This window comes from Rattus rattus, chromosome 6 (assembly GCF_011064425.1).
Source record: "Rattus rattus isolate New Zealand chromosome 6, Rrattus_CSIRO_v1, whole genome shotgun sequence".
Taxonomy (NCBI): domain Eukaryota; kingdom Metazoa; phylum Chordata; class Mammalia; order Rodentia; family Muridae; genus Rattus; species Rattus rattus.
In genome coordinates this window covers 33162352-33177322 of record NC_046159.1, presented here as the reverse complement: position 1 = coordinate 33177322, position 14971 = coordinate 33162352, and the positions used below count along the sequence as shown (strand labels likewise).

The 14971-nt window shown below is 49.5% G+C and overlaps 1 protein-coding gene across 5 annotated transcripts; it reads right to left on the bottom strand.

Moving 5' to 3' along the window:
- Positions 1-3670: 3670 nt before the first annotated feature.
- Tada3 (transcriptional adaptor 3) lies at positions 3671-14899 on the bottom strand. 5 transcript variants are annotated; one of them, XM_032905933.1, is made up of 10 exons: positions 14548-14893; positions 13959-14012; positions 12807-13031; positions 11923-12173; positions 11713-11818; positions 9510-9651; positions 9320-9423; positions 7776-7885; positions 7093-7278; positions 3671-4214 (listed from the first exon to the last, which is right to left on the bottom strand). In XM_032905933.1, the coding sequence occupies exons 2-10, from the start codon at positions 13962-13964 to the stop codon at positions 4022-4024; spliced, it is 1323 nt and encodes a 440-aa protein (XP_032761824.1). In that variant the 5' UTR covers positions 13965-14012; positions 14548-14893; the 3' UTR covers positions 3671-4021. The 5 variants fall into 5 exon arrangements, with proteins under 5 accessions (XP_032761824.1, XP_032761823.1, XP_032761827.1 ...); XM_032905932.1 differs by having other exon boundaries at positions 14374-14892; XM_032905936.1 differs by lacking the exon at positions 7093-7278 and having other exon boundaries at positions 14374-14899.
- Positions 14900-14971: the final 72 nt, after the last annotated feature.

Here is a 14971-nt window from a genome sequence, read left to right as displayed (position 1 = left end):
ATCATAGGCTATTTGTGCCCCACGCCCTTCTCTGATAAGTGTGGAGCCCCAAGGCCGAAGGGGCTTTACCTGCTGACAGAGGTCCGTGGCGGCCTCCGAAGGCGTTCTTTCAGGAGCTGGCTGCCTCGGATCCGCCGCTCTCATCCCTCTCACAGCAGCACTGGGGCTCTGGGAAAACACTCCTGGGTGGCAGGGAAAACCTCTTCTAGGGCCAAGCAAGGTGCAATACACTTTTGCCCCGTTAGTACATAGCTTTAAATGCTTCAAGTCAAAACTGGTCAGTGGCTAACTTATTCCTCCTCTTCTTAGGAAACCCATTTCCCACCATATCCCACAAAGGAGGCCTGATTTGACCCCAGTGACACAGGACATAGCTGTCAGGACTGTTCAGAGGTGAGGCCCAAGGTGTAGCTCAGTAAAGTGATTGCCTACCATGCCTGGTGGTACATGACTGACATCCCAACATTTGGAAGAGGCAGGAGGATCAGATGGTCATGTTCATCCCAAGAGAGACCTGGAGACCAGACTGGGATCCAGGAAACTCTGCCTTAAAAGAAAACCACACTGGGCTGGAGAGATGTCTCAGCCGTCAAAGGCACTGCTGTTCTTCCAGAGAGCAGAGTTCAGTTCCCAATATCCAGGTCAGACCACTTTTGCCCCCTATAACTTTAGCTCCAGAGGATCTGATGCCCTCCTCTGGCCTGTGAGGGAACTAAACTCATGTACACACACACACACACACACACACACACACACACACACACACACTTACATGTAATTTAAAATTCTAAATACAAAATAACAAAAAATGAAGCAACAACAGAGGAGCTGTCTGGCGGGTGGTATTGGGAGCAGGAGCTGCCTCCACCAAGGTCCAGACACTCAGCAAAGTATCGCATCTCTGTGAGCCTTGCTGTGCTCTGTAGTCCTGCATAGTACTACTTACCTCACAGTAGATCGGTGTCTGTGGTAGAGGGCCCAGCCCCTACCCAGCCTCTTTGATGGGGTATAATAAACTCTTACTACTGTTCCTTGAAAGTGAAGGAACCAGGTCCTGTCAGTTCTCAAGCACGCTGCCTGTACAGTGTCTGCCTTCCTCCTTTCAGGCTTCTACCCCGTTTGGGGGCCTTGGATCTAACCTCATTCACAAGACTCTGTCTGTCCCTGGAACTCTCCACCCATGCCACCTACCAAACTTATGGATAGGTCTAATGGCTGTGGAAGCGAGTGGTCAGAGTAAGAGGATTGTGAGCAAGGCGGCCATATTTAGCTGCACAGACCAGGCTCTGCCTGAGGGAAAGAAGTGTTATTCACACAGATTGTTACTGGGAGTCTCCCTGAATTATAGAACAAAGGACTGCCTCCGGGTCACGTGGCCGAGTTTGTGTCCTGTCTCAAGCAAGCCTCTGCTTTCTCCTCTGTGATGGACGGCATGCGTTGGTACCCTACCGTATGCTCAAAGTTAGAACAGCAGCTGGTACCTAGCTAATCACTTCTGAGTACTTAATTTCATTATAACTGTTAGAGTCTTTGTTTCATGTGTGGGTGTTTTGCTTTTTTTTTTTTCCTGAGAAGATGTGAACAGTCTGGGGACAATGAGTCATTACTTGTCCCTGAATCTAGAAGCAGGCAGAGAGCCTGATGTCTTTCCCCCAGGCCCCTTCTATTTGTCCAGATGTACTCTGATTAATCAGACCTTTTTTATTTACAAATGAAAAAAAAAAAAAAACCAAAACAACCTAGCTTGAGCTAACAGAAGCCTTTATAGGCTGATATAATAGGTAGTCACTGTCAGGGAGGCCATATGGCTTCAGGTGTGCCTGGATACAGGACTCTGATCTGCTTCTCCACCTCCTGCCCTACATCTGAGTTGGGGTCCTTCTCAGGGGTTCTCCACATGACAGGAAAGCTGACCACTGGGTGCCTTTAGAAAGTTCTCCCTAGGGGTTGGGGATTTAGCTCAGTGGTAGAGCGCTTGCCTAGCAAGCGCAAGGCCCTGGGTTTGGTCCCCAGCTCCGAAGAAAAAAAAAAAAAAAGAAAGTTCTCCCTATTTGCTCTTCCTCCTTCCCTTCTGCTTTTCCTCCTCTCCCTTCTCTTCCCTTTCCTTTGTGTCAAACAGGGCCTGATGTGGCTGACGCTGATATTCAAGCTCGATCAGCCAAGGATGGCCTTGGACTCCCCACTCCCACAGTGCTGGTATTACAGGCTGCACCATCGCGCTCAAATCCAACTGTTATGTTTTTGAGACAAGGTCTCAAGCAACTCACTCAGGCTGTCCTTGAACATGCTAAGTAGCTGAGGCTGTCCTTGAACTCCTGATCTTCTTGTTTCTACATCCTAAGGGCTAAGAATGTAGGCTCATACAACCATTCCAGACCCCAAAGAACAATTATAAGGAAGGCATTGAGTGACCCAGGTTGTCACATGACCATTTTTTGGACCAATCATTATGAATGACGAAGCTGGGATAACATGCCCACCCTATCTTGACAGTGACATTCCCACAATGGGGAGATGCCACCCTTCCTACCTTTGCTTTTTTTTTTTTTTTTTTCCCCAAAAGACAGGTCTCACTATATAGCCCAGGCAGGCCTTGAACCTGCAGCCTTCCTACCTCAACTTCTGAGTTGGAATTACAGGCTTTTGCTACTACATCTCTTTATGGCTCAGTTCAAAGGTCATTGCCTCTCCTTTCCTGTGGCAGACTGTCAACACCCTCCGGCTCTAACCACAGCCTGGAGAGCGCCCACAGGGAGCAGAGTACTCTGTGCATTCCTTGGACTGGCTCCCAACCAGGCTATGATACAATGTTGGTAGCCCATCCTCTATTTGTTCTGTTATCTGGCCAGATCCTGGTAGGTTCTGCCTCCACCGTGGTAGAACTTTGTGGGGCTGCATGGCAGGAACTCTCAGTAGGTTAGGTATCCCCTATTATCCCAGTAGATATAAGGCTGAATGAAGCAAGAGACTTGCCACAAGTTTAGAGCTAGCCAGGAGCCCTGTCTCAAAACAAAACTACTAAAACAAGATCCAAGTAGATCAGTGGTTCTGAACCTTCCTGATGATGCGATCCTTTAATACAGTTCCTCATATACTAGAGACCCTCAACCATAAAATTATTTTTGTGGCTCCTTCATAACTGTAATTTTGCATACCAGATATTTACATCATGATTTATAATAGTAGCAAAGGGGCCCCCAAAGGGGTCACGACCCACAGGTTGAGTACCATTGTAGTAAAGACACCTTAACCCTAGAGATTGTGTTAGAAATGCATATAAGAGCCCCAATTTGGGCCTAGATATGACACAGGGACATCTGGAACAAGGCTTGTTACTCTTTTGGGAGGTCATCGCCAGCTAGCTTTAGGTTCTCTTCAGTGACAGATCCTGCCTGCCACCCACAGCTGAAGGGGACACCCCAGTGATAGCTGGCATTGAAGAAACACCTGAAGGAACAGATCCTTGGTGGCCCTGTGCAGTAGCTCTGAATGTAATCCTGCCCCAAGAATCTAGTGACCCACCCTCCCTATCACCAGCATCCTCAGAATGAAGTGCTCAAAGGTAAGCATCACCGGCAAGAGGCTACAAGTGGAGAGACACTAAGCGTGCCCTCTGAAACCCTTTCACCTACTTGTCCTTCCTACCCCGAAAATAACAGATACTTAAAGCTTGTGGGTGTTTTTTTATAACTTTTCTTTAAAAAAACCAAAACACAGCAGTCACTTTATTCTTAAGTTTGTACTTTACAAAACCTCAAGGAAGAAGTCCTTGAGGGAGAGGTGTGGAGATGGTACGAGGGAAAGGGGACGAGGAACAAGCCTGCTCATCTGGGGCATCAGGCAGATGCTAGGTCCAGGCAAGCGCAGTAAGGCCTTGCACACTGGCTGCACAAAGCTCGGCTGAGTGGCCTGAGAGTGTTTCAGCCCTGAGACTGTTGTCATTTGATAGGCAGCCTCTGGTCAAGGCTTCAGAGGAAGTAGACTTCTGCCAGGCCAGGGAGATGGCCAGCAGCAGGTAAGGCTACCCGTCTAGGAGCTTCAGGATGCTCTCCCGCTCCTTCAGGGTCTTCCAGGCCTGGTCCTTTTCCTTCTTTGTGGGGGTACGCTTCTTCTGCCGCGCAGCCATGATCTTGCGGAAGGCATCCATGACCTCATTGTCTGCCATGCGGACCCGCTGTCTCAGCTCCTGCCGGCTCACCTCCTCCTTTGCCAACCTGTGGGGACCATGTGTGATGGTTAACCCATCTCCAGAGTTTGTCCCTTCCTTTTTTCCAGACCGAGCATCCTAACAATCCCAGGGGGGGCTGGCCCTCCTTGGCCTGTTTCAATAATAGTGTGGATACAGATGCAGATGCACATTGACTCAGGATTGTAAGGCATTATTTAAGTGCTCTGAAATGTTAGGTTAATGCTGCTTATGGTAGGGGCAGCTTGTGGGAGCACAGGGAGATCTCTACCTTCCTATCAATTTTGCCTAAAACCCCTCTAAAAAAAAAATTTTTTTTTTTTTTTTTTGAGATAGCTTCAAACTGTGGCCCAGGCTGACCTGGAAATTACTGCAAAGCCTCTTCTGGTCCTGAACAATCCTCTTATCTCTACCTCTCCATCGCTAAGATTGTAGGTGTGAACCATTGTCCCTAGCTTAAAAAATAAAACCTAGAAGCCAGACATGGTGACACACGCCTTTAATCCAGTCACTATGGAGGCTAAGGAAAAAGATCTCTGAGTTTCAGGCCAGCCTGGTGAACAGATCAAGTTCTAGGACAGCCAGGGCTACACAGAGAAACACTGTTTCAAAAGACAAAACAAAAAAAACAAAACAAAACAATGAACCAGAAATGCTCTGGAACTGGAAAGACAGCTCAGCAGTTAAGAATGGCAGGTCCTCTGCAAGTCCTGGGTTTGGTTCCCGCAGTCAGTGGCTAACAACTCTCTCTAGCCCCAGAGGATCCAATGCCCTCTGTAGGTACCAGGCAAGCACATGGGGTACAGACTTGCAGGCAAAACACCTTCACACATAAAATGAAAATAAAAAGCAGATCTTTAAGAAAACAGCCCATAAACATGTGTATATAGCTAATTCTCACAACAATCCTGCAAAGGCAGAGACAGGATCTCCAAGTTGTAATGGTGAAGACACTGTGGCTCCTGTTGGGCATGAGTGAACAAAAGATCTGGAAAAGCCAGCTTCAACTGGGCCCCCTGCAGTAGCCCTTTGCCGTGTTAGAATTACAGATGTGCGCCCGGAGCTTCAACCTGCTTTTAAGCCGTCTATCTTCAAAGGTGATCTGCCTGCTGGGTATGGATCTGACTTAGTTTCATTGGTGGTAGGCGGAGCTGAAGGTTCCCAAGAAATGGAGTCTTCCTTGCTGCTTAGGCCTAGAGTGCCCTGCTCACAGCACTGCAGCCTCACAGCACTGCAGCCGAGCCCAGCAGGGCCCATGGCTGAGCTCCAGCCTTGGGAGAGCCCCACCCACGCCATTTCCTCACCTCACTCCTCACCTCTACAGCTGCACAGATGTCCCTATCCTTCCTGCCCTTCACACCTGTAGCTTTCCCCTTGTCCTCGAAAGGGATGATGAATTCTCCTGGGATTCAGCCTTGCCTCAAATCTCAGCTCAGCTCTTGACTGGATGTGACTTTCAACAAGGCTCCACCTCACCGGCTCTTATCCCTCATCTGGTAAATGGAGAGACCACCCACGCCCGAGTTGCCTTTCAAATGAAAGAAAGTGCACAAGACTCTGGCACACAGTGGACACCAGGCACACATGGGTTCCTTTATTCTCAGACACCCTCACAGCCCACCAGCTGCCTCTCCTTTAAATGGAGTCCCCTTTAGCCACCTAAGAGAACCTGAGTGTGTGTCCCTCCTGTTTCTAGCCCAACTGTTAGGTCACAGGGCCTGGAAGAGCTGGTCAGGTGAGTGAGTGAGCCCTGCTCTGTTGGGGCTCTGTGTGGCTAAGCCAGAGGCCTGCTGCGAGGAGCCCTGCTTGAGCCCTAACAGAAGGGCAACTCCTGCCAACATCCTTCACACGTCACCTATACCGCTGTCATCAGTGCAAGGTGACATAAAATGAACTGTACCGTGACTGGGTCTCTAAAAAACAAGTGTGGGGTGACTAGCCAATCAAAGTCACAGGTGCCCAGCAACACTCGCAACTCATCTGTCTGAGTAGACAGCACACTGGTTTTTAATTTATTATTTATTATTTCTGATTTTCTTTATGATGTGTTTAGTGTGTGTTATATGTATACATGTAGATGTGTGTGGTCACATATGAAGGTGTCTCTGTCACACTTTACCTTATTTATTTCTACTATAGTCTGTCTGTCTGTCTGTCTGTCTGTCTGTCAGGAGTCATAGTGCTATGGGGTGTGTGGAGCCAGAAGACACCTTGCAGGTGTTGGTCTCTCTCTCTCATCTGGGGTCTAAGGACTGAACTCAGACAGTCAGACTTGGTGACGAGGGTCTTTACCTGCTGAGCAATCTTGCTGGCCCTCTGCCTTCTCTTTTGAGACAGATCTCTCACTGGGGTCTTGGGCAGGCCTAGTGAGCTAGACTGTCTAGTCAGCAAGCTCTGGGGTTAGAGATGTGCTGGGCTGTGGTTCCCTCTTATGTGGGAGCTGAAAACTGAACTCAAAAGGTCAACCTTGGTGGCAAGCTTCCCCAGTGAGCTCTCTTCCTGGTGCCTCTGTGGTATTTTGATTAAATACCATAAAGAAAAACAAAGCACACATAAAAAGACAAAACCAGACAAAATGTGACCCAACACATAGTATTACCGAACTATACTTGATGGAATCAGGGCTGCAGATGGCTCAGTGGTTAAGTGTGTTACTCTTGAAGAGGACTGGAGTTCAGTTCCCAGCACCCACGCCGGGCAGCAGCAAACACCTGTCACTCCAGCTACAGGGCATCCTGCCACCACTGACACCTTCACTCACACACACAAACCCACACATCCATCCTAAACCTGGAATCAAATCCATCCATCTGTCCATTGTGGGTGCTAGACTTACGTACCCCTGGACTTAGGGTCCATCTGAGACACCCAGGGAGCAGGCCCGCTCCACGGCCGTGCTCACTCACCTCAGCAGGTCGTGCTTCTTGGTGCGGTTGTGTGCACTGAGCGCCTTCAGCTCAGCCTGCCGTTTGCGCAGCTCAGCGAGGACCTCATCCTCTGAGTCCTCAGCAGGCCGGTCCTCGGACTCCAGTAGGCCTTGGGCAATCAGCTCCTCCTTGATGCGGCTCTCCAAGGACTTGGTATGTGGCACACTGTAGACAAGGCCAGCACCTGAGCGCTGAGGGCCAGCTGGTCCCCCTCAGAGGACCTGGTGCTTCCTTTCACCTAGTGAAACCACTACAGCCACACATGTTCCAGGCCTTGTGATATGTTGCAAATTGCGAGTTGCAGCCTTTTATGATATATATTCCCCAATTTTATTTTTTTAACTCTATGCGACCCGTAAGTGTAGTTTGTATACATGTAGGATCACACCTTCCCCATTTGGCATTCTGTTTCCATGGCACATGTTTCTGTAATGAAGAACTGTTCCAAGCTACATCACCTATGGTTTGGCACTTAACCAGCCATCCCTTCAGCTTATCCCCAGAAGGACAGGGCTGGGGAGATCAAGTCTGGACTAAGCCTGTGTCCAGAAATGAGACCAGCACTCCCACCTGAGACCTCTTCTAACAAAGACCTGTCTCCCCATGAAGAGACAAAACGAAGCCGACAGGCAGGCCTAGGGTGCAGCTGGGGTAGCGCTCACCTGAAAGGTTTGTTCTGATTGCGGGGGGAGGTGCTCGCTCCATCAGCCCCTGATTCTTTCCCAGACATGTCAGGTATCGGAGAGTCCTCCATAGGGGAAATAATATTTTCCTGAAGACCAGAGAGAAGTTAGGAGGAGAGGGCCGTAGCATTCCTATTTTCCTGCTCCTCTCTGACAGACACAGATAGTCTTCACAGGCTACATAGCAACAGTGTGTCAGCTCTCATCGCTCTGTGTTAAAAAGCTTCCTCCAAAGCTTTGGTCATTCCTTTTTGGGTTCTAGAAGTTCCTTTGTTGGGGGAGGGGAGTATCTACATAAACAGAGGGAGAGACAGAGTAACAGTGACAAACTAGCTCAGGCTGGGGAAGTCTTCATCAGGCACCTGGCCCTGTGGCCAGCATGGTGGGGCCCGGGAGATACTCCAACACTGCACTTCCCGCCACAGCAGCAGCAGGCACCCCTGCAGTCAGATGCACTTGTGGGACAAATGCTCCAATGGACAGTGATGTACAGAGGGAAGAGTCACAGTCACATCTAGAAGGATTCCTTTGCATGCTCCACCTTACTCAACTTCTGAGGGCCTGGTGCAGTAACAATACCCAGAGGGACCTTGGTCAGGAGGAAAGCCACATAAGCTGGGGTCTCTGCTGGGCTACCCTTTCCTCTCGCCTCCGTCTATACCAGACCTCTCTCTGAGAGAAAAACTATTGTTAGAGCCAAAAGAGGAAAACGGAGACCCGAGGATGAAGGTCAGGCAGGGGCATAAAGATGGAAACCTAAGGTTCACTTTTTAGCTGGTGGTCTTTTTTTTTTTTTTCAATTTCACAGAGCTTTATTGGGTAGGACAGAGGGCCACATTTCTACCTGTTTACCCACCAAACATTTAAACTGCTATTTTAGCTGGTGGTCTTAAGAAAAAGTTCCCTTCTCTGAACTGCAAGCACACGCCTCCAGTTAGAGGAGGCATGGAATCCCCTTAACCAATGCTTCGCAAAGGCATCTGTGGAAGCCAAGTATGGTGGCTAACATCTGTTATCCCAACACTTGGGAGGCTGAGGCAGGAGAATGACTAAAGTTTGAGTCCGTAATTTGACTCTCTCTCTTTTTTTTTTTTTAATTTTATTTAATGTATGAGTACTCTGCTGCATATACATTCTCCTGCCTGAGGTGGTCATCAGATCCCCCTATAGATGGTTGTGAGCCACCATGTGGTTGCTAGGAATTAAACTCAGGACCTCTGGAAGAGCAGCCAGTGGCTCTTAACCGCTGAACCCTCTCACCAGCCCCATAGTTTGTCTCTATCTCAAAAAACAAAATAACAATAAAATGCTAGCACCCGTGAGAGAGAGAGAGAGAGAGAGAGAGAGAGAGAGAGAGAGAGAGAGAGAGAGAGAGAGAGAGTGTGTGTGTGTGTGTGTGTGAGTGTGTGTGTGTAGCCAGGTTGCACCTGAGCTCAGAGCTCCTGCCTGTCTCCCAGTGCTGCTGGGATTACAAGCATATGCCACACGCCTAGCTTGGGTTTCCAGTCCAATGGCCTGCTCACCTCCACTAGGGCCTGCAGCAGGCGCTGTGTCAGGGCACCAAAGGGACACCCGTCTTCTGGCTGTTCATGCTGGGCCTCAGACTTCTTCAGCAGGGCATCCACATCTGCAGTGGACAGGGAGAACAGCAGGAGGCCTGAGGTCCTGGGAACTCAGACCCAGGCCTGGGGTGGACAGGAGGCTGAGGCTTACCTTTTGTGTCCAGTTCTGTCAGCGGTCCTATGAGGCCTTTCTTCTTGTCAGCCACAGCTGCTGCTCGAGCCCCATCCTTCTGCTCCTCTAGCAGATCCTCCTGGGCCCAGCGTTGGGAGTAGTGTTTCCCTAGTGGGGGAATCTGCAGCAGAAAGGTCATTCAGCTCTAAGAGGCAAACACTGGCCATGTGAGACTAGAGTGTGGGAGACTCTCCTGGCCTGGGACACTGTCAGGAAGCAGCCATTCATTCTGTTCCTTACCGCACTGATTTGTTGCCCAAGTCCCTAGCCCAAGGCCAAGGCTGGTGCCATAAAAGGCACACAAGATAAAATCTCTACACTCACACTCTAGTAAGAGGAACAGGTAGGGAAAGAATGGAGACAGCTGGGTGTGGTGCGCACACCTGGCCTCTCAGCACTCCCGAGGCAGACGTAGGATGATCAGAAGTCTGAGTCTGGGCTCAAATAAACAAACAAGAACCCCAAATCAAATACACCTAGAAGCTGATATGCAGTATCAAGATATAGAGTATAAACACACACCTTTAGTCCCAGCACTCGGGAGGCAGACAAACAAACCAAACAAAACAAAAACCCACAACCACTACTTCCAACCACAAAAAGACATAAGGCATAAAATACTGTGTCTGTGCATCCTCGTGGTCAGAGGGAAGTCCTCTACAGAGAACTTGGGCCCACGGCAGAGATAAGAAAAAATTGTTTTCTTCTGTTGTTTAAACTTACTACTGTCAAAGCGAATTGCCCTTTCCCCGCTTCTTTGAGACAAGGTTTGACAGAGGACAAGCTGACGGCAGACTCAGTGGGATTACAGGTGGTAGCAGTCCTTCTGGTCACGACTGAACCTGGGGCCTTGTCCATGCTAAGAACTTGCTCTGCCACTGAGCAATGTTACTAACCGCATCTCAGGCCTTAGATAAATGATTTTCAAATTCAGGTTGGTGTACACTTAAAGTAGCCTGGCGACCAAGTGAGACCATGGCCTTTACTATTTTTGGAGAAAGGGCCTCAAACTTGTAAACCCACACTGGCCTCAAACTTGCCTCAGCCTCTTGAGTGCAATAGGGGTGAGCTACTGAGCCCAGCTCCCCCTTTCTGTTGGAGAGTCTGCAGAGGCCTCTTTGGTGGCAGCAGCATGAACTCAGGGCCTTGAAGAGTGAAGTAGTCAGTTGGTCAAGCTGAGAAGAGCTTGTGTGTAGACCCTGGTGTGAGGCCAGGGGGAGGGAGCATGTCTGGTGCAGCTGATAAATGCAGCAGGAAAGAGAGAGGTGGCCAAGGACAACTTGAGAGCTTGGACTCTATTCTGTGGCAAGCAGGAGTCAGGAGAGCTCTAGAAGCAGGTCTGTGTCACGAGCACATCTGAGATGGCAGTTGTCTTGTGGTGGAGTCCCCACCTCACAAGGTTGTCCACCTTCTTTTATGGAGCATGCTTTATTTTTATGATCAATAAAACTAATCAGTTGGGGACATATCTCTGCTGGTAGAGGGCTTGTCTGGAATGCCGAAAACCCTGGCTTCTGTATCAGGACTGCATCAACTGGGCATTGTGGTACCTACCTGTGATCCCAACACTAGGGAGGCCAGAGGAAGAACATCAGAAGCTCAGGGTAACTGTTAGCTAACAAAGTTCAAGGCTAGCCTGGGATAAATAAAATCCAGTCTCAAAAAGACAAAACAAACAAACAAAAAAACACAACTTTTAAGCCAAGTACAGTGATATGTTTGTGGTCCATGACATCTAGGGACCCGTAGGGGTAAGAGAGGACAATGGTTGAGTCCAGGGGTTCAAGGTCAGCCTGGGCACCATAGCAAGTTCCAGTGTCTTAGAAAGGAAACAGGCACTTAACATTTATTTTCTTTTTTCTTTTTTTTCGGAGCTGGGGACCAAACCCAGGGCCTTGCACTTGCTAGGGAAGCGCTCTACCACTGAGTTAAATCCCCAACCCCTAACATTTTTATGTTAAAGAAAGAAGGAAAGAATTGCCCAAGTGCAAACGCAGGAAAGTGTTCAGAGGCTCTTTGGATAAAGGCTAGGTGACAGGAAAAGCTGAGCCTTACTGCCTGCAGGGGTAACGGAGCAGGCAGGAGGCTGGGCAGAAAGAAAGTAGGTGGTGCAGGCTTTGCTGCCTAGGACTCTCAGGCACCTCTGAGCCCTCGCATACTGCCTGTAAGACTTGGTTTCTACCTTATAATGTTCAGCTTCATCTTCAGGGGGCTTCAGGAGCTCCTCTAGTGTTCGTACCTCCTCACTGGTGATGTCAGCACAATAGGGCTCCACAGAGGCCCAGAACCTACAGGGAGAAGCAGACCCAGAGTGAGTGAGGTCTCTTCCAGCCCTAGCCCCGGGCTTTCTGAGACCTCCTCTAGCTCCCTTCTATGTGCTCAGGCTCAGAACCTGTTGGGAGCATCGTTCTTGGGGATCCGAGGCACATCGATTGGGTCATCAGTAAATTCATATTCCTGGATCTTGGGTTGAACATTTTTGGATTTGGGTCGTCCTGGGCCAGGGCCTGGCCCATGTCCTGTCTTCCCTTCCAGTTTCTGCTTCTTGGGCTTCCCATGTTTTGGAGGGGCACCAAGCTCATGGTCTCGAGCAAGCTTCAGAATTCGCCTGTCACCTTTCTTATCCTGCCAGTCAGTAAGGATCTGGAACACACAACAACAGTGCCTGAGAAGGAGAGAAGACACTGGGCACTTCTTTCCCTGCTGTGGGTAGCCGAGATCTAGAATTTGAGGTTATTAAGCAAACTACTCATATTTCAAAATCCCCTGCTCTTCTCTGTGATTGTTCTTTCTCACGTGAATTTAATTGTAGGTCTACATTCTGATTCACCTCCACCACCCAAGCTAGTCACAGATGGTTTGGCAGGAAGATTAACAAAATAAAAATAAAAATAAAAATAAGGTTATTCCCCAGGGCATGGTGGTCCTGGGGAATATGCGATGGCCGGTATTTTGGTGATGGTGAACAAGCTAACCTTCATTTCAAACACCAACCTACCCGGGAGCCCTGTCTATGCAACTAACTGTATCAAGGTGCATCTCAGAAACCTCCCAGGGAACTTCAAGGACCACAAGTGAGCAGTGTCCATCTTCTGAAGTACAGTTGGATGGCATCCTTGGCCGCTGGTATCTGCACTGAGAGCTAACTATTCTGTCATGATCCCCATGTGGGTCTCTCTTCCCATCCATCCCTCAGCTTCAGTAGAAGTGAACCTGGTGATCCATCCTAGAACTCGACATACTGTGTCTCTAGTGATGCCCCTGTGGGAGAATCACCTGTGTTTCAGCTTCCAGTACACGCAGTCGCCTGCTTGCAGAGGACAGCAGGGTCTCAAGTTCCAGCTGCAGGGTGTCCAGCTCCTCGATGCCAATGCCATCGTCCTCGGAGCGGGCCAGCACTGCTGTGTACCGGGGACAGACCTTCATGTGGTCCACAGATTTGAAGTCATGAAACTGCAATGGGCAGTCCTTCAGTTCACTCATGGCCCAGGAGATGGGACCCTGGAAAATTAGAGGAGGAGGAGGCCATTGGGTAGGAGACAAAGTAGCATGGGGAGCGATTCAACAAAGACACCAGGCTTCAGCACCCTCATAGATAAGGACAGTGGCAAAGCTCCTGTTCAGAGCCTGATAGTACACCAAGCCAGACTTACTTCACTGAATTATGCCTGAATTATGCATATAACCTTAAGCAGGGGTCTTTTCCCATGCTATTTATTTATTTATTTATTTATAGACAGAGTTTCTCTGTGTAACAACTCTGGCTGGCCTGGAACACACTCTGTAGACCAGGTTGGCCTTGAACTCAGAGATCCACCTGGCTTCTACCTCCAGAGTACTGGGATTAAAGGTGTGTGCCACCACCACCTGGTCTCTTTCTTTCTTTTGACAAAGAAAGGAAAAAGACTCCAAAGAAGCATGTACCCATGCCTAGACTCCTAGCTACAATTTACTGTCTTTTCCTTTTTTGGTAGCAATGAAGCCAGGGTCTCACACATCTCCAGACCCCACCCCACTCCTATATTTTGGGAAGACAAAATTTCACCATGTAGCCTTGAGTGGACTGGTACTCATTGGCTATATAGGTCAGGATGGTCTCAAGTTCATAAAGCTTCCCCCACCCCCCACCCAGAAAGCACCTGCCTCTTGTGCCAGAGTGCTGGGATAAAGGTATGCACCCAGGTTGGTCTCAAACTGGCTGTGTAGCCAAGGATTTATTTCCAACTCCCAAGAGATGGAATTCTAGGCATGTACCACACCTGATTTATACAGTGCTTGTTCATGCTAGGTACAAATTCTCCAAACTGAGTTACATCCAGCACCCCTTTCATGAATTCTTATTGAGACAGGCTCTCAATAAGTTGTACAGGCAGGTCTTGAACTTATGACCCACCTGCTTCAGCCTCCCAAGTCACTAGGTGTACAAACCTGCATGATTAGGCCGGCCTCCTAGTTGCAATTTGAACCACTGTAGTCTCGAATCTGCAGCATTAAGGGAGAGGGGATACTAGTGTGCTCTGCCTTCCTATGTCCTCTGTTTCCTACACTGGGCCATTTCTATCTAACGGGGTTCTCCCGGCCTCTCCTTGCCTCACTCCATTCCACCTTTGCACCTTCTCTATGTCTCTAACTAGTTTGGAACACAGGCTGGTTAGGCAGACAGAACTAAGTTCCAGCCATTTTCTTATGTGCCTTTCTAAACATGTTATTTAACCTGAATCTCCGTTTTGGTTTTTGGGTTTTTTGTTTTTTTTTTTTTTTTCCAGGACAAAAGATGATGCCTCAGTCTATTTCCCCATTAAAAAGTAGGAATCTGTAAAATGGGGGCATCGAGAGTACCTACCTCCCTGGAATGTTCTGAGGATTAAGAAGTGATGCTCGTCAAGTGCCCAGCTCAGTGCTTGGCACAGAAGTGGGACTGCTTAATGGCTGGCTCCACCTGTGTGTCGCCCCAAGATCCCGCCTCCAGGGTCCTTGTCCTCTAGGGAGCCCCTAACACAACCCCCGCCTCTCCTACCTCCTCTCTGCGGCCTCCTACAGGCCCCGGGCCGCAGGAGGGGGCGGGGAGTCCAGGGCGATCGGAGCAACTGCTCCGGAACTAGCTATGGGCGGGCCCCCTGCAGTTGACGCGAGGGCGGGGACACGGCCAGCCCACAGTGACCTGTAGGGGTGGGGGCTGGGGGGGGTCTAAGGCCACCTACGAATCTCCGGGAAGTGGAATGCTAGGCCTGAGGAGTCCGGGGCTAGGAAGCAGCCCGGGGCTGGGGCGGGGCTCTGAGCTCAAATCTCAAGGGACTGGCTACCCGGCCGAACCCTAGGGTTGCTAATGGGAGGAGCCCGGAGAGGATAGGGGAGCACCACCGGAAGAAACGTCGGGCTTCTCCGGTTCGGCCTGTCCTAATTTGGTGCCCAACCTGAGGTCGGGCCATACTATTGTCACA

Bases quoted from the DNA above. Each gene is read 5' to 3' on its own strand.
- Tada3 (XM_032905933.1), bottom strand. The intron at 9,652-11,712 runs GTAGAAACCAAG...TTTCTGCTGCAG, and splicing joins ATGAAGCTGAACATTATAAG to ATTCCCCCACTAGGGAAACA. The intron at 7,279-7,775 runs GTGAGCGCTACC...CCTTGTCTACAG, and splicing joins AATCAGAACAAACCTTTCAG to TGTGCCACATACCAAGTCCT.